Source organism: Bemisia tabaci, chromosome 7 (assembly GCF_918797505.1).
Source record: "Bemisia tabaci chromosome 7, PGI_BMITA_v3".
Classification (NCBI taxonomy): Eukaryota; Metazoa; Arthropoda; class Insecta; order Hemiptera; family Aleyrodidae; genus Bemisia; species Bemisia tabaci.
Window position 1 is genome coordinate 6,297,362 of NC_092799.1, and position 27,891 is coordinate 6,325,252.

The 27,891-nt window shown below is 39.5% G+C and overlaps 1 protein-coding gene across 2 annotated transcripts in view; it reads right to left on the reverse strand.

Annotated features, from left to right (window-relative positions):
- Positions 1-4,581: 4,581 nt before the first annotated feature.
- Positions 4,582-27,891, reverse strand: part of insc (spindle orientation adaptor protein inscuteable) — a 199,442-nt gene continuing 176,132 nt past the window's right edge. For both annotated transcript variants that reach the window (XM_072302100.1, XM_019044956.2), the window contains 9 exons: positions 19,676-20,328; positions 16,248-17,836; positions 12,284-12,487; positions 11,535-11,823; positions 10,359-10,598; positions 8,744-8,915; positions 7,565-7,922; positions 5,935-6,058; positions 4,582-5,529 (listed from right to left, as the gene is read on the reverse strand). In XM_072302100.1, coding sequence (XP_072158201.1) covers positions 5,398-5,529; positions 5,935-6,058; positions 7,565-7,922; positions 8,744-8,915; positions 10,359-10,598; positions 11,535-11,823; positions 12,284-12,487; positions 16,248-17,836; positions 19,676-20,308 — 3,741 coding nt within the window. In that variant the 5' untranslated portion in view covers positions 20,309-20,328 and the 3' untranslated portion in view covers positions 4,582-5,397. The remainder of the gene's footprint in view (positions 5,530-5,934; positions 6,059-7,564; positions 7,923-8,743; positions 8,916-10,358; positions 10,599-11,534; positions 11,824-12,283; positions 12,488-16,247; positions 17,837-19,675; positions 20,329-27,891) is intronic.

A 27,891-nucleotide genomic window follows, 5' to 3' on the forward strand; every position in this document is an offset into this window, starting at 1 on the left:
GGTAAATGTTTTTTTTTTTTATTTTATTTTATTTTTTTTTTTTATTTCATCGATTAAAAATATGGAAAAACGACGCACACAAAGTGAAAATTTGTTCATCTCTCATAGTTATCGCAGGTTGACATTAAAATCGATCTGCGTAGTAATGAACCCAAATAGACGGTGAAACTACGAGGCCACGTATCTCAGTTTGCAACGTTGCAGACTTCCTGTCATACATTAATTTATCATGAAAACCATTCAACGTCAATTTTTTAAAACCCCGGGATTTTTCGTCTGCGTGAAGAAAACTGTGTGGAAAATCCAAGGAATGAAATTGCTTTGCTCTCCGCCAAAAAGTAAAATGGGAGCGGAGATTTTTGAATACCGCAAACGATGTACGTGGCTTAGGAGTTTCATCGTCAAAATGTTCCTCCCCAGCCCCTAATCCAGGGCCGGATTTAGGGGGTGGTCACATGGGCCGCGGCCCATGGCGGCAATTTTAGGGGGCGGCAAATTTTGCAAATTTTCAAATTTAGGTATAAAAAAAAAAAAAAAAAAAAAACGGATTCAGAAAAAAAAAATAAAAACGAGGAAATGCGACAAAATCTCTCATTTCCTGAGAGTTAAAGTATACATATAGTAATGAATTTTTTGCGTTGAATTTGTTCGTCTTTCAGCGATACAAGAGACAGCGCCTTTCATTGATACGAGGTCTGTTAGATTAGAAACCGGATTTTGGTGATAACTAGCCCAGTGTGCGTCTGAATTAGGTTTTCTTGAACTTTCCTGATAGCTGGTAATATAGTTAAGAACGCTACGTTTACAGATTTTATTTATTTTGATTAGTGTTTATTCTGTGTCATCTTGAGTACGAGAAAGTCAGGTGCGTTTTGCGATTTTCATCATGCGATCACTGATAGAGCAAAGATTCAACATTAACTTTTGTTTTAAACTCGGTATACCTTGTACCGAAACTTTTGGTATGCTAAGTAGAGTTTACCATGATCATTGTATGAGATGTTTCCACTGTTTTGAGTGGTTTAAACGATTCAAAACTGGTCAGGAGTTTGTCGAAGATGAGGAGCTTGGGAATCGATCATCAACGGCAACTGGCATTTGTCACGTGGAAGAAGTGCGGGCAAAAGTGCTCGAAAATGGTCGTTTCGAGCTCGCTGGAACAGTGAAATATTTCTGAGGGCTCTGTACATACAATTTTGATAGAATATGTAGACATGCATCGAGTTTCAGGTACACTTGCCCCTTGATTGTTGTCCGATGAACAAAAATCCAACCAAATGTCAATTTCCCTTTAGCTGCTTGAACGTTCTAACAATGATCCTGCATTTTTGGATAGGATAATTTTCGGTGAAAATACTTGAGTGTACGGCTACGATATGGAGACGAAACTCCAATCGTCCTTGTGGGTTGAAAAATGTAGTGCAAGACCGAAAAAAGAGAGACAAGTTCGGTCAAACATAAAAATCGCAAAACACCCATGAGGTTGCCTTACTTCAACCCACATACCAACGAAGCTAATACAGATTTTTCTAATTTGTGAACGTAGCGTTCTTAAAAGTATTACCAGCTATCAGGAAAGCTCAAGAAAACCTAATTCGGACGCACATTGGGTTAGTTATCACCAAAATCCGGTTTCTAATCTAACAGACCTCGTATAGTTGAGAGAGAAACCAAACACACAGTTTGGCCTGGAGCGGCGCGGCGCAAAGAGCAATGATGACGAGGATTTGAGTTGAAAAGGAGAAGCCCTTCGCGCGCCGCGCTAGTCAGCATGAAACACATTTAGCGCCTACAAGACTCCCCGAATACTTCACGCATTGCGTCCAACGCAGTGCGGTTAGCAGCGGTTGGCGTGAGACTCATAGTGCCTGCAAGACTGCATGAATCCTTAATGCATTTCGTCAAAAACAGTGCGGTTAGCCCGGTGGCGGAAATTAAAATTATTAAACCACATTCATATTTATTCTTATCATATTCAGGTTTCATATTCTATATCTCGGACCGATACGGACATCCAACAAGCTTAAATAGTTGCATCAAGTCCCCGTCACCGCCGACCAACGCGTTCGTCGATCGAATCAACTACAGGTATTATGCGTAGGAAGTCAAAACGCCTTCAATTTTTTGAACGCAATACGGACATCCGTCGAGGTTGTATAGTTGAATCAAGGCGCCGTAGCAAACGCGTCCCATTCTTTATCGTTACAGACGAATATAAGTTGAGAGAGGCCAGTCATGATGCCTTCAATTTTATACATACATATTTTTGGGCAAAATGAGTGACGAAGTTCCTCCATTTGCGACGTTGCAGACTTCCGTAGAAAGTTTATTTTTCTTCCGAGAAGCTGGTCAACCTTAAAGTTAAATTCTGCATGATTTCTCGTATTCGATAGCAGAAGATTTGGTTCAAAATTTAAAGTCATAAATTTGGATTGTTTCTCATGGAAGAGATGAACTAATGTTAATCCTCGTATAAAAACCAGTCATTTGCTTAATACAATTCTAGCTGGAGCTTAATTCAGCTATGCATTCACAACTGCAAAAATGTGGACGGAAATCGAAAAGGCCAGCGTGCATGGAGGCTATTTCCATTTTGATGTGCGACTTGTGTTAATTGAGACGCGCGGGTGGATAATTTTCGATCATCGTGAATCAAAAAGACAGCAAAACACGCGAAAAAGTCGAAAAATTCAAACCCACAAGAGACCATTAAAATTTGAATTATTAATAATTACAAAATTTCACGTGTCACCGGTGCAACACGTAGCAACTCACTGCAACCCGATGATATTGCATTCATTAGTAGAATCAGTGCGATGCATGTGTAGTGAGGGATCCTTACTTATATCAGTACCCATCACCTGCCTGCCTGCTTGCGCCCTGCGCGCTATTTCCTCAACGTCGCGTCGCGGCGACCGTACCCAGGGACAAATCGATAAAATACAATTCTAGCTGGAGCGTAATTCAGCTATGCATTCATGACCGCAAAAATGTGAACGGAAATCGAAAAGGCCAGCGTACAAGAAGGCTATTTCAATTGTAATCTTCCGTCACATTCTTACGGCGCAATGATACAACTATTTGAACTCTCCGGAATGCGTGAGGTATCACGCCGTATTTGAAGGCGTTTTCAAACACAGCCAAGTTCCGATACCCGGATTATCGTTTTGCAAGGTTCATATTATTTTGTTATATTCCGTACCACTTGTTAAATGTTAATCCTCGTATAAAAACCACCCATTTGCTAAATACAATTCTAGCTGGAGCGCAATTCAGCTATGCATTCATGACTGCAAACATTTCAGAGGAAATCGACAAGCCCAGCGTGCATGGAGGCTATCTCCATTTAAATATTCCGTCATATTCTTACGGCGCAATGATACAACAATTTGAACTCTCCGGAATGCGTGAGGTATCACGCCCTTTTGAAGGCGTTTCCAAACACAGCCAAGTTCCGATACCTGGATTATCGTTTTGCAAGGTTCATATTATTTTGTTTTCATTTCTAACCACTTGTTAATTGTTAATCCTAATATAAAAACCACCTAATTGCTAAATACAATTGAGGAGCTTTCCGGAAAAAGGGCACATACCGAAAAAAGAAGTTGTGAGAAATACTCATTTGAAGTTTTCATTCCAACTTTCTGGGCACTGATGATGACATACATCGGAACTGGGGCACTCATATCAATGTTCATACACCCTAGAATGAATAACGACCATTAGTATAACTTACACGTCTTTCGTCTTTCGTCGTTGTGGGAGGAATTTTTTAAGATTTTCCGTTATTTTCCCTTTTTCCGGAAATGGACCGGTGGTTATAGGTTCTGGCTTTCAAAGCTAAATTTTCAAGACTTTAACGAGTTTCTAAACGAAACTAAATTATAATTTCGATCGCGAACGTGCGGGTGGATAATTTTCGATCATCGTGAATCAAAAAGACACAAAACACGCGAAAAAGTCGAAAAATTCAAACCCACAAGAGACCATTAAAATTTGAATTATTAATAATTACAAAATTTCACGTGTCACGTGACACGTGAAGCGTAGCAACTCACTGCAACCGGATGATATTGCATTCATTAGTAGAATCAGTGCGATGCATGTGTAGTGAGGGATCCTTACTTATATCAGTACCCATCACCTGCCTGCCTGCCTGCGCCCTGCGCGCTATCTCCACAACGTCGCGTCGCGGCGACCGTACCCAGGGGCAAATAGATGAAATACGCCTGACTTAGCCTCACAAAACTTGGTATCTTAGCTCCAAAAATTGATCAATTAAGCTGAAATTCGGGACATTGGTACATTAGGATACGAGGAATCCGTTTCTGCCATTTCTGGAAAAAGGGCACATACGCGTACTTGCCCCTTTTCCGGAACGCTCCTCAATTTAAAAGCATTTTTTAGTACCTACTGGAAATCATATTTTCAAAAAAGGCCGGAGAAGTTTTTAAATGGAATATAGGTATAAAAGAAACAATTAATTAATTTAGTGTTCAAAAAACAAATAGGTGCAAAGTGCCAGGGCACCCCCAGCATGCTGGACCAGGGGAAGAAGAGAAGAAGAGAGAATCGAAGAGATTGAAATAAATATTTCTTTAATAATTTTTCATACATAGTAAAGTACAATTACTGTAGGTACTTCCAAGGGGTAAGTAGATGGGAAGCTTTCTACGAACTTACTTGGTTACTACCTACCCACCTAAATGTAAGATTAAGTCGTAACAAAATACATTTTAACATTCATTGAAATTGACTAGCTTGACATATTTCACAATAAATTACAGTACCACTCAGCAATTTTAAGGGAAAACGCCTTAAGAACACCCGAATGTTGCCAAATTTCCCCCTAGAAAACTTCAATTTTCAGGGAAATTTATGAATATTTTTCCTTAAAATTTACACAGAAGATTAAATTGCGGATTGAACACTATATGAAAAATTGGGAGAAAAATAAACACAGGCTCCCCTGTAAATTCGTACTTTACAAAGGAAATTTGGCAACACCTGTAGGCCTGTATGGTGTTTTTCCTTGGCACGGCTGTATTGAACAATTTATTCTTTCATAAAAACAACATAGTATACTTACAGAGCATCCCTACGCAAAGCACATAACAATGTTTTCTTACAACTCAAAATCTCATTCTGACAGTTTTTTCTTTTGTATTACTTGGCAAATCTATTCTCCCAAATGGAATCTAGAAATTTTTCTTTGATTTTATCTCTTCAGAAAATCAAATTTTCTCCATTTCTTATCTCAGATAACTCGTCACAGTCAGAAAAAAATCGATTGAAATTGATTCACATTACAAAATGGGGTGACATTGTTGCTGGTTACAAAGTTGCAGCTTCGATTGCATAGTTTTTGTCTTCCGAAATAGCTTGTAGGTTGTATTCCTACACATAACTTTCTTGTTTGGATGAGTATGTCAAAAATGAGTCCAATAGCCTGGGCTCAACAAGCTGAGAGACGTCATTTTCCTCCATGATAGTTGTTCCGCAGTTCTTCGTGATTTTCCTCAAAGCAGCCTGGGGGAAAAAAAATTACACAAATAATTACTTAGTGCTTGCATAAATTCCTTTTATCACTGGTGAGCTCAATTGAAAAAATAGAGAATTTAAGCTCCGAGGCTTTTTAAGCTGATTTCTATTCAGAAATCTAATTTTGAAAAAGAATCATTCCCTTTCTCCCAGTCAAAAAAACAAGTTAAAAACTAATTTTTCAGATGCATGAGCAACTAGTCTTTTTTTCCAAGTCTTAGAGAAAGTTCAGTTCTCATAAATTATTTTTGAAGGAGAGTATCAGAGTTGAAAATTGCTCATCTTTATTGAAATAAAAATGTAGAGGTTTTCTGCTTTGAGAATCTAATCGGAACTTTCATTGTCTAGGCTAGCGCAATCTTCAGCAGAGTTCTAATGAAACGAACGACTTACAAGACAAGCAACAAGAACAGCATCACTGTGATTTCTTTCTCGTTTTTCTTTGCATAATCGGACCAATCGACCAACACCATGCAGCTCAACAACCTGCTGCGAAACCTCTGGATCGCTGCACAATCTGCGGAGAAGAATTTATTTTTTATTTATTTATTTTACAAAGCTCAGATAAAGCCACCAAAAAGGGCTATTGTAGTAGTCAGACATAGAACACTATATTACTATATAATACTATATAGACACATAGAAAGTCACAGACATTTCTAGGGCTCGCAAGATTTATGAAGTTCTAATAAAGTGGAAGAAGATACAGCAAATATAGCAAATTAGGAAACAGAGAGACTAAATGCAGTGAACTATCGACACTTTTGATATGAAAGAGCAAATAAATTAAATAGAGGGGATAAATTCAGAGGGATCTTGAAAGGCTTCAGCTAAAAGAAAGGATTTCAAGAGTGAGAAAAATTGGCTGATCTCAGAGTTCTTAAAGTGTCGTCTAATATTTAGGGGGAGAGCATTGAACAGCTGAATAGAAGCAAACTTAAAGCTGTTTTCGGAAATTTTGTACTTAGTTGAGTAATTGGGGATGAAGAAGTGTCTGTTGTTGTTGTTGTGAAGGGGCAGCAGGTCAGTAGGCTTTATTATTTCTCCTTCAATTGCATATTTAATGAATTCATAGGTATAAAGAGGTCACTGTAAACAGTCTCTCAGATGACATTAGTTTTTTACAGTCACTTCCATAGCGCTTGTTGTACATAATTCTAATGATTTCGAGGTTTTCTTTGGGAACACGATTAGTAGAATTACTCCGGCCCCATGTGGCGATTCCATAGTAGATGTGAGACATTACGTTAGCATGGTAATAGAGGAGCGTAATAGAATGAATTCTTCAGCACGATGTTTAGTAGTTAAAAGAGTGCTAGTGATGAAGATGAAAAATCAAATAGCTATGTTGCGAGATTTTAAATCTTAATACCCAAAAATGGGCTGGTAAATAAGGTTTTGAGTACCTGTACATGTATATTTATACATGTAGGTTTTCTTGAATGAATGGTTCAATCGAGATACTTCTGATTCCAATCGACATATTTTGAATTTTAAAAGGAAATGGTGTAAAATGGTCAACATTTTGGTCTTTCGAAGGAGGGAAGGTTTATGATCAAACTAACAACCTTAGATCACACCTAACAAAACTTAAACCACACAAGGAAAGGGCCTGCAACTTTAGTTATCAACCCGTCTTGGGTTCCTAATATCAGGAGAAATCCTGTGAGGACAAAAAAAACACTCCCATCGATATTAATATTGCAATGATCTACCGATCAAATCAAAACTTATTTCAATTGGACCACCTTGAGCAAAAAAGAATCAAGCAACATCAGCTATTGCCAAAAAATGGGCAGTTCAATTTTTTACAAGAGAACGTTGGTACAGATTTCTTCAAAAATTTGAAGAAATTTGCTTCCCACTATGCAGAAAATACATTAAAATTTGCACAAAAACTCGCACAATTGTTTTTTAATAAAAAATTAAATTTGGCAATAGCTGATGTAGCTTGGTTCCATTCTGCTTAACACAGTCCAATTATTGGTACATCGGAGAGGTGGAATTTGTAAGAAATACCAACCTTGAAAGAGCAATGGCAGATTTGTGTTGAAGCCTCTCAGCAGCAGCAATTTCGGATGATCTCTGGAGGGGCGAGTGTCGGACTTGGAGGAAACATAGGAGAGCGACAACTGCTCTGTGCTTGGCCAAATGCTCCCTGGTCTCCGCCACAGCTGCCATATTCGCAATCATGGTTGCTGCTTGCTCCTGCAAGAAGACTGAAGCTCTCGCTCCAAGCTTCCGCACGGCTGCTAGTAAGTAACCTGCCGATCCCATTTCTAGCAGAGCGTATACCGCTTTGGGCTCCATGAAACTCAGATTCGCCAGCGCTGCAGATGCCAACAGGAGAGTCTCGCTTGATTTGGTTTTCTGCACCAGCCCTGATAAAAATGACAATAGGTGAGTCATACTAAAAAAATTTAAAGGTTCTTATTTTCATAAAATTTTTAATTTAGTGCAGAGATCTCATTGCTTTGACCAAATTTTTACTTTTCTTGGAGTTGTTGGCGGTTTAAGTGAGTCACGCTAACGAACATTTATACTTCGTGTAAAGTATTATTTAGTTCAAAAACATTATCTTGGGGAAAAAACCTAGTATTTTTGAAATTTATGACTTCGTTGTATACAGGCTTTATCAAATTTCTGACATAACTCAAAGGCATTGGCGCAGATTTATTTCCACTAGATTTTTTTACAGGTATTAAAAATGGAACATCTTAATTTGCAGATACAAGTCCTACATACCTATCTATGCTGAAGCCGTAATTATTTTTAAGCTCTTTCAAGCGATATTTTATAAGGAACATTGTATCATCCTTGAACCAGTGATCAAAAAGAAGTCTCTTCTCCTCGATAGAAAATTAAGACCGGCGTCTCAGGACTTTTTAGAAAAATTATCAGGAAAATGAACAAATTTAGATGGGGCTGCATTCCTTGGTATTTTGTGCCATTTTCTTCATACTTTCAACGGGAGGTTTCACCAACAGTGTGGTCCTTGTTATTGTTTCAATGCTTCCCTTAATTTCTTAATTTTCTGATTCTCTGGCTTTCCCTGACTCTTGCTTGACTATATTTACTTTGCCCTGTCTGCAAAGTCGTCAAATCTGTAGACACTCCTTAACATTCAATTCAGACTTCCACTTCGATTTTTCTCCTTTGGACGCTGCAACTGTTACTGAACATAGTAAATTAAGTTACTTACTGGTGAGCGAGGTTACAAATATATTGATGAAATCCTGCAGGCCTTCCACTTTGTGATTGTCCTCGATCCAAGGAGCTGTAATCTGAGCAAGCACCGATGCTGCTTCGGAAAGTTCCGCTTCGGACTTCTTCTCATCGGAGAGTAAATCGGCCAATACCTCAACTCCTCTTGCCTGAAAAAAATTCCAGCCAATCACAGTAAGGATAAACGTTGATAAAAATATTTCTTCAATCTATCACTGCAAATGTTACTGTGTGAAATCTGATATTCAGATATTTTATGTACCTTTTCTAGAAACTTCATGTAAAACTAAAGCTTCATGACTCTCCAAAAAAAGTAAAAAAATAAAAATTGATAAGCCAGGCTAAGAATTGAATTATTTGTTCTTTTCTCGATTAAAGAAGCTTTCATAGTATGATAACTATCGCAAATTTTTAAAACAAACCGGTACCTAAGTTAAAAAATAAGGACATATAGAAAAGGTATTAGAATATATGAATAGGTAAAAAAAAAAAAAAAAAAAAAAAGACTTTGTCATTTTTACCATATGAAGTTATGGTGATCCACTTCTGGATTCTAATAATATGTTTTGTATGACTTTTGAACATTCTCAGTTTCTTTTGTTGCGTTTTCTATGAATTACTAGCATTTTTCAACCACTTTCAAGTCATCTTGTTTAAATGTAATATTATTTTCAATTACCTACATAAATTACAGCTACTTTCAATGTCGAAATCTTACTGACAATCCTACTTAAATTTTAAAGCTCTTTAAGCAAGTAAATTTAAAAATTTGAGGTGCATTCCTGATCTCCAATGTAAATAGCCTAGTTGCTGATCATCGTAATAAAGCAACTAACTCTTTTAGAAAGTTTTTTTACGAAAAATGTGTGGCCAAAATTTATTTACTTCAATATTTTACTTCTAAGAGTTAATTTTTAAACAAACAGAAAACAGCAATAATGCGTTGATTTAACTTAAAATTGACGACCAAAGTGTGGAACTACATATCCCTGTTTGCAATGTTGCAGGCTTCCTGGCATAATTTATTTTTTCATTATGAAAATAGTCAACATAAATTCTTAAAAATTTCAGTTAGGTTCTGTTTAAATTTCAAGCGGTAAAGTTGGCTTGTTCCTCATTGAAAAAATATAGTAGGGGTGGAACTTTTAGAACACAGCACTGGAGCTACTATGAAGTTGCTATGGCCATTTAAATTAGCTTCAAATGTTTTCTGGTTGAAACGAACTTTACAAAAATCTTAAATTGAATATACAGAATAGTCATTCAAAGTAACTGTAGGAAATTTCAATGATGGTCTACGCCATGAAAAGTGGAGGCTGAGGGGCCAAGTTAGGTGAGAGGCTTAGTTTTTTGGTACGGGGTTGATTTGCTTTGACAATCCCAGGATGTATGAATACGTAAATGAACCTGAGATAAAACTCTTTAACAATACCATAAGCCAGTTACTGACTCCATACTTCAATCGCCACTTTTAATGGCATAGAAAATAGAGACCTCCATTCCACAAATTCGTTTTCACTAATTTTGTCAACAATATTCACTTCACTGAAGCATATTTCGGTACTTCTAATTTAAATTTTAGGTAAGGTTACCTTCTCTAACTGCCTTATACTCTGGGCAGAGCAGCAGACAGTAGCTAGGGTTCTGAGCGCTGCAATCCGGACGGTTGTCCATCGTGAGTCAAGGCAGATCGCCAAAATGGCACGGACTCCATTACATCGGGCCACCAGAGACGCCAAATGCGTCGCTTCTAGACCCATACCAGTCAAACCAGATAAAGCAGAGAGAAGGGTTACATCTGAAGCGGGCTCTTCCAGAATTTGAATTAATGACTGAAAAAACAAATGTACTATTTTAGAGGCACACATATCAGTAACTTAATTGTCACTTACAACTAGGAGCTTAATATTTACATAGAATTAAAATATTTAAGACACGAGCCTCTCTCTTGGATTTTAAATGATACTCTAAATAAAAAAGTGGACACCATTTTGAAATACACCCTAGTAGTAATGACGTTATAAAAGCAATTTACGAAAACTCTCAAAAGAAACTGTTAAATGTACGTTTTAGGAAACCCTCCTTGTCTATTTTTTTAAAAAAAATTAACTTGTCGTGTGCTCTACTGAAATAAGTTTACCTATGAAAAAAAAATGACTTCTTTTTTAAGGGTTTTTTTTTAACACCTCCTTCAAATATTTTAAGTGCAGGAAAACTGAAATTGATATTTTGAGTTCTTTAACTTAACTTTCATATTTCTTCAATTTTAATTAAAAATCCCGCAACAAACACAATAAAAGTTTTAAGTGTTATCTCTTTAAAGTTTACTAGTTTTTTTAAAAGTTTATTCAACAATCAATGCTTCTGAAAACTAGAATCATTGTGAAATAAAAGCACTTTTAATGCATGCTGAATTGAACTAATGTTTTTTTTTTTTCGCATGACACTCCCTCCTTGGCTAGATTTTCCGTTTTCACAAATTTTGCTCTCTTAATCGTGGAGAGAAGATATCTCTTTGAGAGTTTTGAACTGATCTCTTTAAGCAAGGTTTCCGTAAAAATTGTATGCATGCTAGAAACAACCGTTAATTATTGAACATAAAAAAAAAGTTGAAACATGCCAACAGTTATGAATCGTTGTAAAATAGTTAGAGCCTTCTAAATTGAACATACTTCGCTGAAAATTTGGCCTTAATTTAATCCTAAAGTTTAAAGTGTACGTCGGCACAACAATATAAGATAGAGAAAGTGAATAAATTTTGTACTTACCTTAATTTGGCACTTAAGAAGAGAATCAACAAATTGCGAGAATAATTTCCCGACATGAGACAGATCAGAAGAAAAAGAGTTAAATTTTAACGGAATATCATTGGTTGTTGCTTTCAAGCGATTGCAAGCCTTTGATATCCGTAATAATTCATTCTCCTCCCTTGAAGAAAAATTGAAAATAGATGCTGACGTCATTGTTCTCCTAATGTATTGCGTAAATTCATCCAAAAGTCCTACAAGACTTTGCACTGATGGTCCAAGCTGTTCTTTTGATTCACTCTCTGCATGCCTGTTTTGAAAAACAAATCAAAAAGTTTAGCATTTTATCCTCTCAGCGAGCTAAAAGGAACAAAAAGAATACAATTACTCTGAAAATTACTCAAGGGTATACTGCCATATCTCCAGCGTTCTTTCAAAAAAATTTGTTTACCTACAGATCTAAGTTATTTGATTTAAATTTATCTTCTCTGAGTATTTTATGACCTGGAATGTCAACTAGTTTCCTCATTTCTGTGGTTAAAATATTCCTACGGTGCAGTGGTGTGGCGTGCTTTGCGATACATCGATTGATCGGCCATTTAAATCTATGGAAAAGGATCGATAAATAGGGTGTTCGCAGCGAACACCTTAATAATTGATTCTTTACCATAGGTTTAAATTACATATCAATCGATACATCGTAATTCACGCCACGCCACTGCTACAGTGAACGTGATTGTTCTGTTGTGAAAACATCTGAAACAACAAACCTGTAGAGCTTGGAGAATTCCGCAGCAATACATTTTGTCCGTTGTTGCAAGTCTCGGACAAATTGAGATGAAGCAGCGGTAATTACAGAAACCTTTTGACTGTGACCAGTTGTGAGGCATTTATGTTGAAGAGTGGTCATGCACTCAGCTTCATACCTGGTTCCTAGTTCAAAGAGCCACTGAGCTACTGAGGAATCCCAATTGCTGCAAATTGAACGAAAAAGGATGATCAGAGAGATGGAACAAATACCTGACAGAGCAGAGACGTAAATATTTGAAGAGAGGATAAGAGAAACGCACGATCATAATTCGAAAAATATTAGACTAAAGCAACCTGCATGTGCCTCTCTTCGATTGATGGGGGAAAAAGAAAAAAAAAGGTGAGAATTGCGCTTACGTATTTGATTTTACCTATTATAATTGGGATAAAATGACAATTTTTTATTCGAATAAAGTCAATCTCACATACCTTCAAAATTTTCATGGATAGTTATTATGGAAGCCGCAACATCAGTGTAAAAACGGAATTTAATGAGATTTAAATACAATTCTTTTGATTAAAATGAATATGGAATGTTCTGATTTTGATTTTTCTTGGAGATTGTTTAATTTGCTCATACCTATGTATTTTTCAGATCCAACCACAAGTATTAAAAATCTTCTAAAAGAGGGCTTGAAAGTCAAAACTGTCTAAATTGCCAGCCAAATGACCTACTTTTTTTTTTAAAAAAAATGAAAAAATTGACCACTTTTGGAAAGATGATCGAGCCTTGCCCTGCTGCATCCATACATATTAGCGCCTACAAGACTCTTCGAATACTTCACACGTAGTGCGGTCAGCAGCGGTTGGCGTGAAACTCTTAGTGCCTAAAAGACTGCATGAATACTTCACGCATTGCGTCAAAAATAGTGTGGTCAGCAGCGGTCGGCGCACACTGTGGTATTTGACCGAAAAACCTGGCCAAAACCTCAATTTTAAATTTTTTTTTTTTTGGAAAACCAATGTGATATTCGAAATCTACACCGTTTTTTACCCCAGTAGCCATGTATGTGCCATTTTTCGAGTGGCTCAATTTCCCGCGAAGAGACCACGAAGTTACCTATTTCTCAGCGATTTTTTTTATATGTTTCGACGCGCTACTCGTCGATCGGTTTACTTCAACTGTGCGACCATGGGAGGGAAGTTCGGCGATATGCAACACATTCTTAAGGGTATATTCTACACAACTAACCACAGTATTTTCGAAATTTCCTTTTTTAGTGATTTTCACAGGAGGTTGAAAAGTGATGTAAAAGTAAACGTTTTTTTCGAATTTCACAGTCCGATTAAAAATTTCTCTCAACTACTCTCAAGCGGTTTCAGGCGGAATGTTATAGTCCGAAGTAGGTATTTTCAGGATTCAGGGTCGACAGACTGAGGAAAACTGAGGAAATTGAAATTTTTGACTTCAAACATGGACTTTTGAGCGATTTTCACAAAAATGAACGGGAAAAATTATGTCGATATGACGACTGAAATTGTATTTTTCCAACAGCTCTGACCCATTTAGTACCAATTGGGTGATATTTGGTCACCCAACCTGTTTTTTTGGCCCCTACGCCAAAGAGGGATTAAAAAAAATAATTTGAAAGCGGATGGGAGGGTCACTTTAAAGTCTTGCAAATGTGCTTAATCCGTTATCTAACAATATCTTCGTGCATTTTGAGTATAGACATATTTATGCCATGATTTACTTTGACAGACAAATTTGAGTCCATGCGGCCCCGGGGATGGGGCCTTAAAAGTGGCCCTCTGGCACCATAAAATTACGCTGTGAGGCACACTTGAAGCCTCGTAAAAGTGAGATATGTGGTTTTCTTACAAATTTCTTAGTGAAGTGCCTCACTTTGAGATGTGGGACCATGGGTTAGGAAGGAACCCATCAAAATGAATCTTTTTCACAGGTGCTTTCTGTCCTTACAATGGTTCTTATTATGATAAAACTCATTTTCATCTTATAATTTATCCTCAAATCATCATATGGAGGTCCCGCACTTTCATATTAGGACTAATTTTGATTCAAAACTGTCAAAAATCTAATATCTAGAATGATTCATATTAATTGTTTTGAGAAATGTACAATTTACTCCTCAATGTGAGAGATCGGCTGTTTGGTCAAAAATTTTGAAGTGACTTACGCTGTTTTTAAAAAAAACCATTAATGAGGTAATAGAAAGTCCTTATTTCAAAAAGTAGACCATAGGTGAAGGAGAAACTCGTCTAAATGCACCGCTTTAGTTAGATACTTTGCGTCCTTTTAAAGGCTTTTTGGAGGGCTTCTTGCACCCTCTTTAAACTCTCCGCAAATTGTCGTATGATGTCTTAAGTGGTTAAATTGTGCATATTATCACTTAAGAAGAAGTACTGATTGTAAAATATTTTTAAAACTCGGCGATATCTGGTGATAAATAGTTTTGGCCAGCTTTTCAGGTCCAATACCACAGTGTGCGGCGCGTGAAACGCATAGCGCCTACAAGACTGTAGGGATACTTCACGCTTTGCACCAAACACAGCGCGGTTGGCGCGGTGGCGGAAATTAAAATCATTAAACCATATTCATGTTTATTCTTTCATAATTTTTTCGTTCTTTTCTCATTAATGAAAGGCCTTGTCCACACAGGGATAGGTTTACGGAATTTAATTTTCGCGCAAAGTTCCGTGAACTTTTGCTAGTGGTGACAGGGTTTTCACAAAAAATGTGCCCAACGCGAGTAAACGCGTTTTATGCACCCCTCCTCCTCTGGCACGTTCACTTGATGGTTTGTATCGATGTTTCAAAACGAAATGAGAGGGGGCGGCAAAATACAGGCGGCCCATGGGCGGCAAGTAGGTAAATCCGGCTCTGTTTGCTACCCTGACTTTTACCTGACCCCGGTTATTTCAAAATTCCCTGACTCTTCCAGGTTCTCCCTGACACCTGCCATCCTGTCATCACGAGATATGACAGATGCTCCGCAGCTTGTGACAAGATAAACAATAAAAAACAATTTAAAAAGCAGGTAACAAGGCTAACATTTCACAAACAAGATCAAAACGTTTCGGCTGAAAATTCAGCTATCATCAGTTGGATAAATAAAAAGAAAAATGTTAGAAAATCTAAAATACTCGTAGTACCTGCCTGTACCTTTCAAATCAAGAGTGTTCACTTTCTCAACATTCAAAAATTCTCGATTTGAAAGGTACAGGCATTGTAGATTTCTGAACATTTTTCTTTTTATGTATCCAACTGAGGATGGCTGAATTTTCAGCCGAAAAGTCTTGGTCTTGTTTGTGAAATTTTAGCCTTGTTACCCGCTTTTTAGATGGAGATGTTGCATGAGTGAGAAATTTGCGATTTGACTGCTGATTCTCATGTTAAAGTTCGCGAGAAACACGATGGTGCCACTGGTTTTCTCTGAAATCAACTCCCAAGCTCAAAAAAAGCTCTCAAGTTGAAGCCAAAATGGAGGGAATATCCCACGCTATCCTGAGAGTCCACCTCTACATCAAGACAAACTCTCCATGCAAAGATAGGGAGCAAATACATTAGCAGTGATGCCGTGTTTTCAGTTTTAGAGTCCCCAAATAAAGTGGCAGCCCTGTCAATGTATTTGCTCCCTATCTTTGCATGGAGAGTTTGTCTTCATGTAGAGGTGAACTCTCAGGATAGCGTGGGATATCTCCTCCATTTTGGCCTCAACTTGAGAGCTTTTTTGAGCTTGGGAGTTGGTTTCATAGAAAACCAGTGACACCATCGTGTTTCTCGAAAACTTTTACGTAAGAATCAGTAAGTAGTCAAATTGGAAATTCCTCACACATGTAACATCTCCATTGTTTTTTATTGTATCCTGTCGCACCTTCCCAGCCTCCAACCCTGCTCTTTTTTTCAACCCTGCTCTTTTTTTCAACCCTGCTCCAAAACAAGCGGGAATGAGATCAGCTTACCTCTTGGTCTCCTGCTGGAGGAAGAGCCCCTTGCGGCTGAGGCGCCGCTGGTCGCGCCGGGCCCTGTTGGGCGCCGGGACGCCCTTGGGCGTCGACGTGTGCGAGGGCGCCCCCGGGAGCTCGCTCGCCGCCCCGAAGACCACCGTCTTGTTCGGCGACCCGTCCACCTCCTCCGTCTCCGACTTGATCGGCGACCACGACAGGTTGCTCTTCGAGGTCTTGTCCTTGTCCTCGCCCGTCGCCACGTTCCGCTCGTCCCGCTCCTCCGTCTTCGAGAGGTCGATGTTCCCGATGAAGCGCACCGTCTCCTCGCTCGTCGTCGACGTCGGGCTCTCCTCCGGGATCCGCTCCAGGCCCTCGGTGACCCGGTCGCAGACGCTCGTCCGCTCCGCGGTGATCTGGATGATGCTCGAGTAGCGCCCCGTCCGCTCGTTATCACTAGAAGTCTTATCACTCGTCCCGCAGAACACGGTTTCTTTGTACTTGGAGGTCTTCTCTCGGATCTCCTCCCTGAAGCTCTCCTTCCAGCCGCTCTCCACGACTTGCGAGGTCACCCAGGGGTCCTTCTCGGCCGAGGCGGTCTTGTCGCAAGCATCAGCTTCACCCTCTTGGGTTTCGCAAGACTGACACCCACTTGAGTTCTTTCCACTGGGGGAATTCTTCTCGCAGGAAAGACGTTCTTTTCCAGTAGGATGACTCTCACTGAAGTTCTCTTCGCACGGTCTGCATTCTTCCTCGCTGGGTTGACTCTCACTGGAGTTCTTTCCGCAAGGTCTACATTCCGTAAAGCTATCGCTGGTATGGCTCTCATTAGAGTTCTTTCCAGAAGGTCTACATTCCGTAAAGCTATCGCTGGGATGACTCTCGTTAGAGTTCTTTCCAGAAGGTCTACATTCCGTAAAGCTATCGCTGGGATGACTCTCGTTAGAGTTCTTTCCAGAAGGTCTACATTCCGTAAAGCTATCGCTGGGATGGCTCTCAATAGAGTTCTTTCCAGAAGGTCTACATTCCGTAAAGCTATCGCTGGGATGGCTTTCATTAGAGTTCTTCTCACAAGGTCTACATTCCGTAAAGCTATCGCTGGGATGGCTTTCGTTAGAGTTCTTCTCGCAAGGTCTACATTCCCTAAGGCTCTTTCCGATAAGAAGACTCTTATTCGAGTTCTTCTCCAAGGGACGACTCAGATTGGAGTTCTTGTCTGGGATACGACTCTCCGCGGAGCTATTGAGGTTGGGTTGGATGTTTTCCTTCTCACTGGAGTCGAGCCGGGAGGCGTTGAGGGCCTGGAGGAAGGATTTCTTTGGTATTTCTTCGACGATCTTGCAGGTGGACTTGCGGACGGGTTTGGGGGAGGGCGGCGGCGAGGCGTCCGAATCGTCGGTGAGGCTGGAGCGACGCCGGGGGGTGTTCCTGGTGCTGGAGAAGAGGTTCTGCTCGTTGAGGAGACACTCCATGCTGTTGAACTTGGGCGGTAACTGGAACTGGAACGGGGAGCTGTGGAGCTCGAGGGAGACCGAGTGGCGCTGGTAGCTCGGCTCGCATTTCCGCGGCTCCGTCTTGTAGCGACGTGTCAGCTCGTCCTGGCTCACCTGCCAAACAGAGAAAGAAATAGTCAAAAGTTGACAGTATAGTTGATGCGTTTTTGTACTTAGATAAGTTACAAACTTCTCGGTTGTTTGTATTTTCACTTTTACTTATTCTTTAGAAACAAAGTGTATACTTTCATTGTGAAAGCTCGCTTGATACTAATAAAAAAAAAAATAGTTGATGCGAAAACGAGGAGGGACTTCATAACCCTATGGTAACAAGCATTTTAACCACCCAAGTAGCTAAAGTAACAGAGTTTGCGATTACATGGTAAATTATTGTTGCTGCATCGGGGTGTTGTGTATGTTGCCTATCTACTAATTGAAGGCACTAGGCACATCTCTTGTTGAAAGCATGGTGTCTAGAATCTTTGACCATGTTCATTCCCTGATTTTTCCATTACTTTCAGAAGCTCATTCCCTGATGGAAAACTGAAGTTTTCTCCCATTCCCCCGGGTTTTTCTTGGGAAAAACTACACAACTCTCCAGAGTTCCAGATATGAATAGGTATCGAGCATATTGTCATCTTTCAACCGATTTTTGGTGCACATTCAGATAATTTAAACTTCAAAAGCGTTACTCATGCTTATACTATCTGGTCAATAAAAGCTTCCCTGTTATTCTGATGCGATTTAAAAGTTCAAAAATATCATTCAAGATGTCAATAAAGGTGACTCAGATGCAATAACGCAAATCTTGATAACAATAAGTACTTAAAAGCTCCGCAAAATTTGAAAACAAAGTTGCCTCTAAGAGGTAGATAGAAGAAGAGATTCCTAGATCCTGAAACGAAGTCTCTTAATTTTCCCTGAAAGTTTCATTCCTTAATGAATCCCTGGTATTCCTGGTCCTAGACACCATGCTTTACAACCCTATAGTAGTGAACCAATTAAATTGCCCAAGTGGTTGAAGTAAAAGAACCTGCAACTACTTGATAGGATTATATTGCTTTGCTACTGCATCGGAGTGTTGTGTATGTCGCCTATTCACTAATTGAAGGAGCACCTTCGGTTGGAATTCATTGCAATTAACTTGAAATAGGTTGCAATAATGCATTGCATTGTCACTCGCTCATCTTTCAAACACATAGAACGCATTTTGTTGATTGTTAGAAATCAATTGACAAAATTACATCAAAATATTGCGATTTCATGGTATGAAAGTTGTACTTACGTTGCATTAAATCGCAATTTTATTTCAATATTTCCGTTTTGTACTACTTGGGCACAGAATCGTATTTTCTTCATTACCTAATAATCCGATGGTTTTTCCTAATTTCACAGAATAATTCCCTGATGAGAATTCAGGCTTTCCTTTTATTTTCCTGTGTAATATCTTGATAAAAAGTTGTAAAACTTGAGTGTTCTTAAAAAACCAGAAAAATCTCGTGTTCTTTATTTTTTCTGATTTCTTTTGAAAATGGGATGTGACAGATCTGAAACGTGCTTCGGAAGAACGCCATACAAAATTTAAATGTTGCCGAATTCCTCTGATCGAGTATACTATATTTTAGAGAAAAATTAGAAAAAATTCTGATTTACATTTTCTCAAGTTTGTTCGAACTTCTTGGCCTTGCTTTCTCCGCAAAATAGTGCGGATCCAGCACAATTTTACCACATCGTTACCTACATTTTGGGTACCAGTTTTTGGTGTTTTTTTTCTATGCATATTTTTTGAAAGCTATAGATACTATAAACTAAATTGCGAGCGAATAACTCTGAAAAACGGAGGAAAAATATATGAACATTCTCTAAAAAATCCGTGTTTACTTAAGGCATTGGTGACATCCGAAAACTCATGCGGCGTTTTTCCATCACACGGCAAATTAAGGATGCACTTACCTCCTCTTTGATATCGATTATGATATTCTCGTTGGGGGCGATTTTGGACTCGGCCTCGGGGTCCGGCTTGGACTTGTGAGCGAGGCAAACGCGGGGTATCCTCGAGAGGGGGATGCGCAGGAGCATCGGGTCCACGAACTTGGGCTCAGGCGTGCTCCCATCACTGACATCATCCCTGACTCCATCACTGACATCATCTCTAACCCCATCGCTGACATCATCTCGAACTCCATCACTGACATCATCCCTGACTCCATCGCTGACGTCATCCCTGACCCCATCGCTGACGTCATCGCGAGCCTCGTCTTCCTCCTCCTTGAGGGGGCTCTTGTTGATCTTGGTGCCGCTGGTGCTGCGGGTGCTGCCGGAGGGAGAGCTGGACTCGGAGTCGGAGAAGCCGGAGTCCTGGGACTTGTGGGAGCCGCTGCTGGGGCTGCTGGAGAAGCGGCGCTCGCCGATGCCGATGCCGCTCAGGGAGAGGCCGGGGCCCCAGTGCGGCGAGGGGGCCGCCCCCGGGCCCCACGGGTGCCCCGCCCCCGAGCCGGAGGGCCCGTCCTCGTCGTCGCCGTCGTCCGAGGGGTAGTGCGACCACCAGACCTTGGAGTGCGTCCGCCGGAATTCACCCATCGCCATCCGGGCTACCGCATCTCAACCTGGGCACAGAGAAAAGCGTCCGGGTTAGTATTGGAGAGAACCTTGGAAAATGTGGACTGCATTTTGCAATTTGGAACTATAAATTCTGGCCCGGTGTAAAAAAAAGCGCACATAAGTGTTTTTTCAGATGAGCCAGAATTTATAGGTCCAAATTGCAAAATGATATCCATGTATCAGGGTGTCTACTAAAACAGGCTGGCCAAAATCAATACTTTTACAGTACTTCTCAGTGCATTCCCAATATTTTCAGTACCTCCTCAACAGTAAAAATTCAGTACTTTTTCAGTACCTCCAATTGAAAAAATTCGAAAAATTTTAAAAAGTTGAATTTCTCGCTCAAATTGCGACAAATATCACAACAAATTAAAAAAACATTCCGGACCTTCTGGCAGAATTTCCGCACTTTTTCAGTACTTCCGGACCGCTCTTAAGAAATCCGTACTATTTCCGGAAATTCCGGACTTGTAGACACCCAGTGTATATATATGATGATACAGGGTTAAACGGCCAGACTGCAGGAGCCGAAACACCCCAAACCCCCTCTCTAAATTGAGATTCCGATTTTCGTTTGGATCATTTATGAATTCAGGGCATAAAAGTACATGGAAGTACAAATTTTCATGACATTTGGTTCACAGTCGTTGCCAAAGTTCAGGAAAAATTATTTGCTTTCCGAAATTTTGGGGAAAAGGGCTTAGTTCCGAATGGGAGCATTTTTGTAAAAAAACTTTATGAAATAAAAAAGTCTTATTTTGACCCGTAGAACACGCTCCTGCAGTTTGGCCGTTTAACTCTGGATCGCCCTGTATCTGTCACAGGCAAGTAGTAAAATTAAGCATTTTGTAAAATGCATAGGCCATTAGTTAAATATTCTTACTTGCACTGGAAAAAATAGTTCTGTTCTCAGGGCTCTTGCACTTTCTTTTTGCAGCTGCAGAAGTTTCTTTTGTGAGGATAGAGTATTCTGTGCTCACGGCCGAAGTTCCGTTCGCTCACAACAGAAATGTTCTTAAGTATAGCAGAGAAAGTGCAGGAGCCCTGTGAACAGAAGGTTTTGTTATCAATACCGACTATTTTTTTGCGAAGAGATTATTGAAATTCGGATTCTTTTCGGAATAGAGGCGTTGGGGTGCGGAAAGGGCATTTCTTGGTCGAGATTTTTCAGAATCTGCACTGCTGATTCATATTTAGAGAGAAAATGATTGAGTGAATTTTCTAAAATTATTCGTTTAATCATTAAAAAAAATTCTGTAAAATTTATACGAATTTCATGCATTTCCCTCAATTAAAATGGATGAAACGTTAACGAATATCCTGAGACACCGCAACTAAGAAATGCTTTTTCTGCACCCGCGCCCAGCGCTTCAATTTTAAAAAAAGTAATTAATTGCTAATGTAAGAGAGAATTCTCAGTAAAACTGCACATCATAGTCGGTATAATATTTCAAATGGTTTTTAGCTCTTGAAGAACATTTATGTTGAAATTTACAGCATGTCAGAGAACACAAAACTTTCAGAGCTTTACTATTGATATATATGAGGAGCATTTGAAGAGGCTGGAACAAGAGGGTCCGTAAATTTGAAGAGTCATTTTTCCCCCAAAATATTGAACATTCGGAGGCTTTCATAAATTTACAAAATTGTGTAAACTGTCACAATTGTTTCGCGTGTTTTTTGATTGGACGAAGACCAGTGTTGCGAAATTGCGAGAATTGTTGTTCATTAAAATCATCCGAACGTAATTGCAAGCCTCAGACGAATAGCCGTATGCTGCCGTCCTGAGGAAGAACGCCGTATGAACCATCAAGCGGTGCCAAATTCCCTTTGAAAAATCACACATTTTCAGAAAAAATCGAAGATATTTCTTTTCTTGCTCTTCGAGTATTTCGTTCGTAATTTGATCTGAAAAGTCTGAAAATTTCAAGAAAAAATACGTATAACCTTCTTCAAAAATTAATACTTTCTGCGAGGAAATTTGGCAACATTCGAATGCTCATACGGCGTTTTTCCGTAACAAGGCAGTATGTCCAACTACCTATGACGTCACTTATGAATACCGGCATTTTCCAATCAGGGAGTGGACGGGAGATGCAATCCGCGCTCGCCCGTCCGTCCGATGCGTTCGAGTTCATTGTCAAGCGTAAGACTTTAATCATATTGTATTCAAATTTCCACACCGTTGCTAGCTCCTTCGAAAAAAGGAGATTTCCCCCGACGTTTCTTCGGTGCCGAAACGACCGGACCGTTCGGCATCTCTGTGCACGTGTAGTTAGTGTGCGCATCCCATCTTTCGCCACCAGCATCAAGGAGAGTTCGTACTTGTTTCTTGATTACTTTTCTCGGCTAATCAGCGGTATATCTCGTCTCTGGGGGAGGACGTTTATACTGCCGTGCTAAGGAAGAACGCAGTATGAACTTTCAGGCGTTGCCAAATTTTCCTTCATAAAAAGCGCGTTTACAAGGGGAGATGTGAATATTTGTCTTCAAATTTTTCGGAATCTAAAATGTCTAAAATTTTCAAGGAAAAATATGCTTGACTTCCTTCAAAAATAAACGTTTTATCCGAGGAAATTTGACAATGCACAAAAGTTCATACGGTATTTTTCCTTGGCACGGCAGTTTAAAGCCTTTCATTTTCAAAGCAACTCGTTCTTTACGACCAACCATCCGAAGTTGGTTTTCAGAAAATTGGACGTATCTGTGCTGAAAGGAACTATGTGCATATTGGGTTTGCGTGCAAGATAGGTCCTTTTAGAATAAGTACATCGAATTGATTCCGCCTCGATGAAAAGCTCGGTTCCGTCTGTTGAGACGGGAAACATTTGTGTATTACAGCACTTGCTTGATTAATAAAATGTATCCGTCGCAGGCAATCAGCAATCGCCGACGATTTGCAAGCCACTGATGAACACATAGAAAATTGTGAAATTCAGAAATAAACGAGCAATATTAGAGTACTGCGCGATTATTATTTTGCTTAAAATGTGAATGGAATTGTTTTTCCTCCATTAAAACATGGCACCCTTAGGAGAGCGTCTAGTGAAATCCGTGACAATAGTCAGGTAGGCAACTAAACTAACTCTTAGACGAAGCGTAGAGTATTACAAAAAATGAAGGCGCTCCAGCCGAGATCTAGCTTTAAAAGGTTACGCATTGAACCTTCATTATGCTGTGCTTATTATTGTAACGCATCGAAAAGTCACGTGAAATTAACGTAAATGTTCGGGTTCGCACTACAACGTAATAATTTAAATTTTTTAAGAATTCTCACTTGCACGTTGTTTTGTGCAACAACGCGCCCAAACAACGTGCAAGTGAGTTTTCTTAAAAAATTTTAGTCACGTAAATTGCTTAAAAATTGCCGGCGATTGCTAATTGCTTCCGACATATTGACGCAGGCTTAATGTCTTACCACAATCAATTTATCAAACAAGAAATTCCAGAAAAAGACCCCGTTAGTCTCGAGCGAAAGATCTTGGGATCATCGGATTCTGCTTAAAGCAAAGTACTGTTCTCGCAAAGTTCAGCTGTCACTGCGAAATATTTGCTTCTACACGAAGTGACAAAATAATTTAGCCAAGGCAGATGCGCCAACAAGTGAATAAGGAAAGTTAGCGCCAGGCTATGATGAAATTAAAGCGGTGAGGCGCATTACAAACTAATTGTGACATAATACCAGAAATGACTTATCCAAGCGATTCGGTAAAAAAAAAAAAAAAAAAAAAAAAAAAAAAAAAAAAAAAAAAAGAGGAAAAACACTGCGTTGGATTTCAATCGATCATTAAGGTCACTGACTTCTCAAAAAAAGTGCACTATGAAGATCCCACGGATCTTCTAGTATCCACTTGTATTATCTCTTCAACTTCGAAGAAATCTCGCAATTTGAGGAAAGGTCGATTTTTTGCCTTAAAACCTGGAACGTTGAGAGGTAATACCGCTCTTTCATTCGCAATTTCAGCCGCGATATAAGATCAAGGTCCACGGATGTGAGGTGACATTTCAACCACTAATCAAGTTCCAAGAAATGATCTCGCGTTTAGAAAATTAATAATTACGACAAAAAAGAGTGGATGGACATTCAATTATATTGCATTACATTTGTTTTTGCGAGAGAGAGCTTTTACGATTAAAAAATGAACTTCTTTCTTTACGTGCACTTGATGATATTCGATAATAATTCAGAGAGGAGCACAGGGACAGTGCATTATGGAGACCCCGCAATAAAAATTTAAGCAATCGGATGAGGCAGAAGTTAAATTCGGAGGTAAGCACTATTTGATGACTGATGAGAAACTTGTTGAACATGAAATTCGTTAAGTGATGATCGATGAAATTCTGAGAGAGCACTTTTCTGGACGAATTTTTGCCTAGTAAATGCGTAAATGGCAAAAAAATGCACTTTTTTTTAGCGGGAAGTTTGAATTTTTACATCGCAAATGGTTCATATCTTATTGATTAGGAGTAACTTTTAGTAATTTTCGTTGCCAAACCGTGCTCTGCGTGGTTATTTGATGAGAGAACACGTATCAGAACGCTTCGATTTGCACCATGTCTGGTGCTCCACTGAAATCAGCCCCCTAAATGCCATTTGAGGATTTGGTTGTTTTTTCTACTCGCGGCGTTCAAGTCTCTTCGCGCCTGTGCGTGACAATGTAACATACGCCCAATCGTATCAATTCCATTTTCAATCGGAGGAGCTAGATTCTGCCCTGCTATTAAGAAAAGGATTTTCTACAGGATCCCTCGCTGAATATGTGTGTGTAAGTAAAGCCCTTGTCACCTGATCAAAGAAAGAAATCAAAATTTCGAAGTCGTACGGCAATGATTAGCTCTCGATTAATCGGAGTACATGTTGCATCTCTTATATTAAGATTTGCATGATTTGTATTTTAGGCACCACTATCTCTGGCTCTTCCATAAAAGCACCTTTCTGTACAGAAAAACCAATGACACTTATGATGTTTCTAAGATAAGCCAGAAATATTGGTTCCTTTTTTCAAAATATGGTCCGATTCGTCCGCTGAATTCACCACCTGATCTTATCTATGATGGCCCTACATCGTCGACTTGCTGACCTTGTCGTCCATATAGTTCAATGATTTTTCGGGCTCATCTTAATTTGTTTTTACGCCCTTTTGTCAGCCGGGCGACGATTTGATCATCTGTCAAAGATTCTAGGCAATTTAACCTTATAGTATAGTCAAAAATTTTCGTTAACAAAAGTGATTATAGAAAAGCTCCGCTCTGTGGAAGAATCTTCGCTGTCAGAATCGATGCCGATACAAAGCAAAACGCAGAAAAACACGGTTGTTAAAAATGTCTCTGAACATTCCATTTAAGACAAAACTAATAAATAAATTCAAACAGCACTAAACACGTCTTTTAAGGGTCATCAACACGATGATTCGAGCCATGAAACTTTTCTCTTACCTACGAGCGCAAATGAACGATTCTGTAGGAGGATTCAAGTGTTCGCGCTCCCATAAAAAATAACTGTTGCCTTACTCTAGGACATAGAGAAAACAGGCCAGTAGGTAAAATTTAGATTGCGGGGCATGGTCAAATTCCACATTTGACCATAAACTGGCCTCATTGCTCTGCTACCCCTTCCCCTTTAAACTCAGCGCCAAAAGTTCATAATGGACCACTAGACAGGGTACGAATTTTAGCATTCTAATACATGTTCTGCACCAAAATTTCACGTAGAATACGATTCGCGCAACAAAAGTTATTGAAACCAACTCTTAGCGAAGATATTAACGTTTTTATTTCACATCAGTTACGAGGAATTTGAACTGCCCGCTCACAAGAAACTCAAAGCTCTACGTGAGTCAAATCGCGCACTACAACGGTTTCAGCAAGCTTCTCAATCGAGCAATGTTCATTTCCCACCATGTGTTGTTCAAACTATAAGCAATTTGCTATAGCTGAGCCAAAGCGTCAGGACTGAGGTTGCCAGATTTATATATCGCTGAGACGTTGATGATAACGTTTAGCGCGCGACGTGAATCACGTAGAGCATTGAGTTTTCATGAGCAGGTGGTTTCAATTCACGCATCAAGAATCATTAAATATCTTCGTAAGGAGTTAATTTCGGTAATTTTCGTTGTGCGTATCGTGTTCTACGTGAAATTTTGGTCAGGAAACATGTATCACAATGCTGAAATTCGTACCTTGTCTAGTGGTCCATTCAATGAAGGGTACTTGTAGACTTTCCGTCAATTCAACAACAGAACCTTGGCACTTCCATAATCCTAGTATCCACTCTCCTGTGAGCCACTGAATCTAAATCGCACTGCAAAAGATCGTATTCGATACATCGAACTGGTGTGACTGCAGCGATATCGATTGGTTCAACATGTAAAAATAGCTTCTAAAGACAGTTGAGCAATCCGTAGGAACGGGTTGTTTGTGATAGATTTTTTATCCTCATTGACACAAAATGACAATGAAAAGTGATATTGTCAGGAATTTTCTCATTTTCAGCTTTTCCAATTTACATCCTAAACTTTTGGTTTGAGGTTATGTTCTATTGTTTTGAATCAAACGATACATCGAACCACTATCGAATACGATCCATCGCCTTTTGAAGTTTATCATCAGTAGTCTAAAAAAGGGAGTAAAGTGAAGTGAAAGGCATATCGACGGTGAAACTACCAAACCACGTATCTCGTTTGCGGTGTTTAAAAATCTACGCTCGCATTTTATTTTTTTGAAGTAGACCAAATCAATATCATTCCTTGAAATTTTCACAGAATTTTCTCCGCACGAAGAGGAAAAATCACAGAAATTTTCAAGACTGGACGATAAATAGTTTTTCATTTAAAAAATAAAGTATGACAGGAAGTCTGCGATGTCGCAAACCGAGATACGTGGTTTGGTAGTTTCACCGTCGATATGTAGTATGTGGCGTTTGGGTGTCGCAGAACGCCAGAGTGCGTTGTAGAGCGACTATATATTTATGATGTGAAAGATTTTCAATGACGACCGTCGAATAATTCTCTCTGCATGATTGACGGACATGACTGGAGGGTTTTTTTTTAAAATCGGCGTGTTGCGGAGAACATCACTCGATCGCATTGTTAGCGACGCGAGAGAGTACACCGATGGTAAACGCTGCCCTCTTAAAGGCAAACAACCTTTGATTCGCGGCACCCGCGGCTCATCGTACAATTAGCCTGATTCTGTTCGGTTGGGTATCGAGAGCAGTGCATAAAAAGCGAAGATTTCGGTCGGTTTAAAATCTGACGCTCGGAGAAATGGGTTGGACGGCTGTGTCATCGCTTCGGCCGACCTCAGTCGGAGCCAGTGTTGTCGAGCTTGTATTTTTTAATCACAAATCCACAAAATAAAACAAGCGGGAAAGTTCTAATACTGTCGTATTAGAAAAGCGCTCAGGTGTTAGTCAATGTATTTAGTGAAGAAAGGAAGTATAAACTCCGTCGACTTGGCTGGGAAATGGAAACAAAACATCAGCTGATAGCCAACAAAGGTTACCAAGGAAACCGTAAACGCGTTTTTTCGGTTCCCGAAAATGATAGTCACCGTTGAGCTCATCAGGC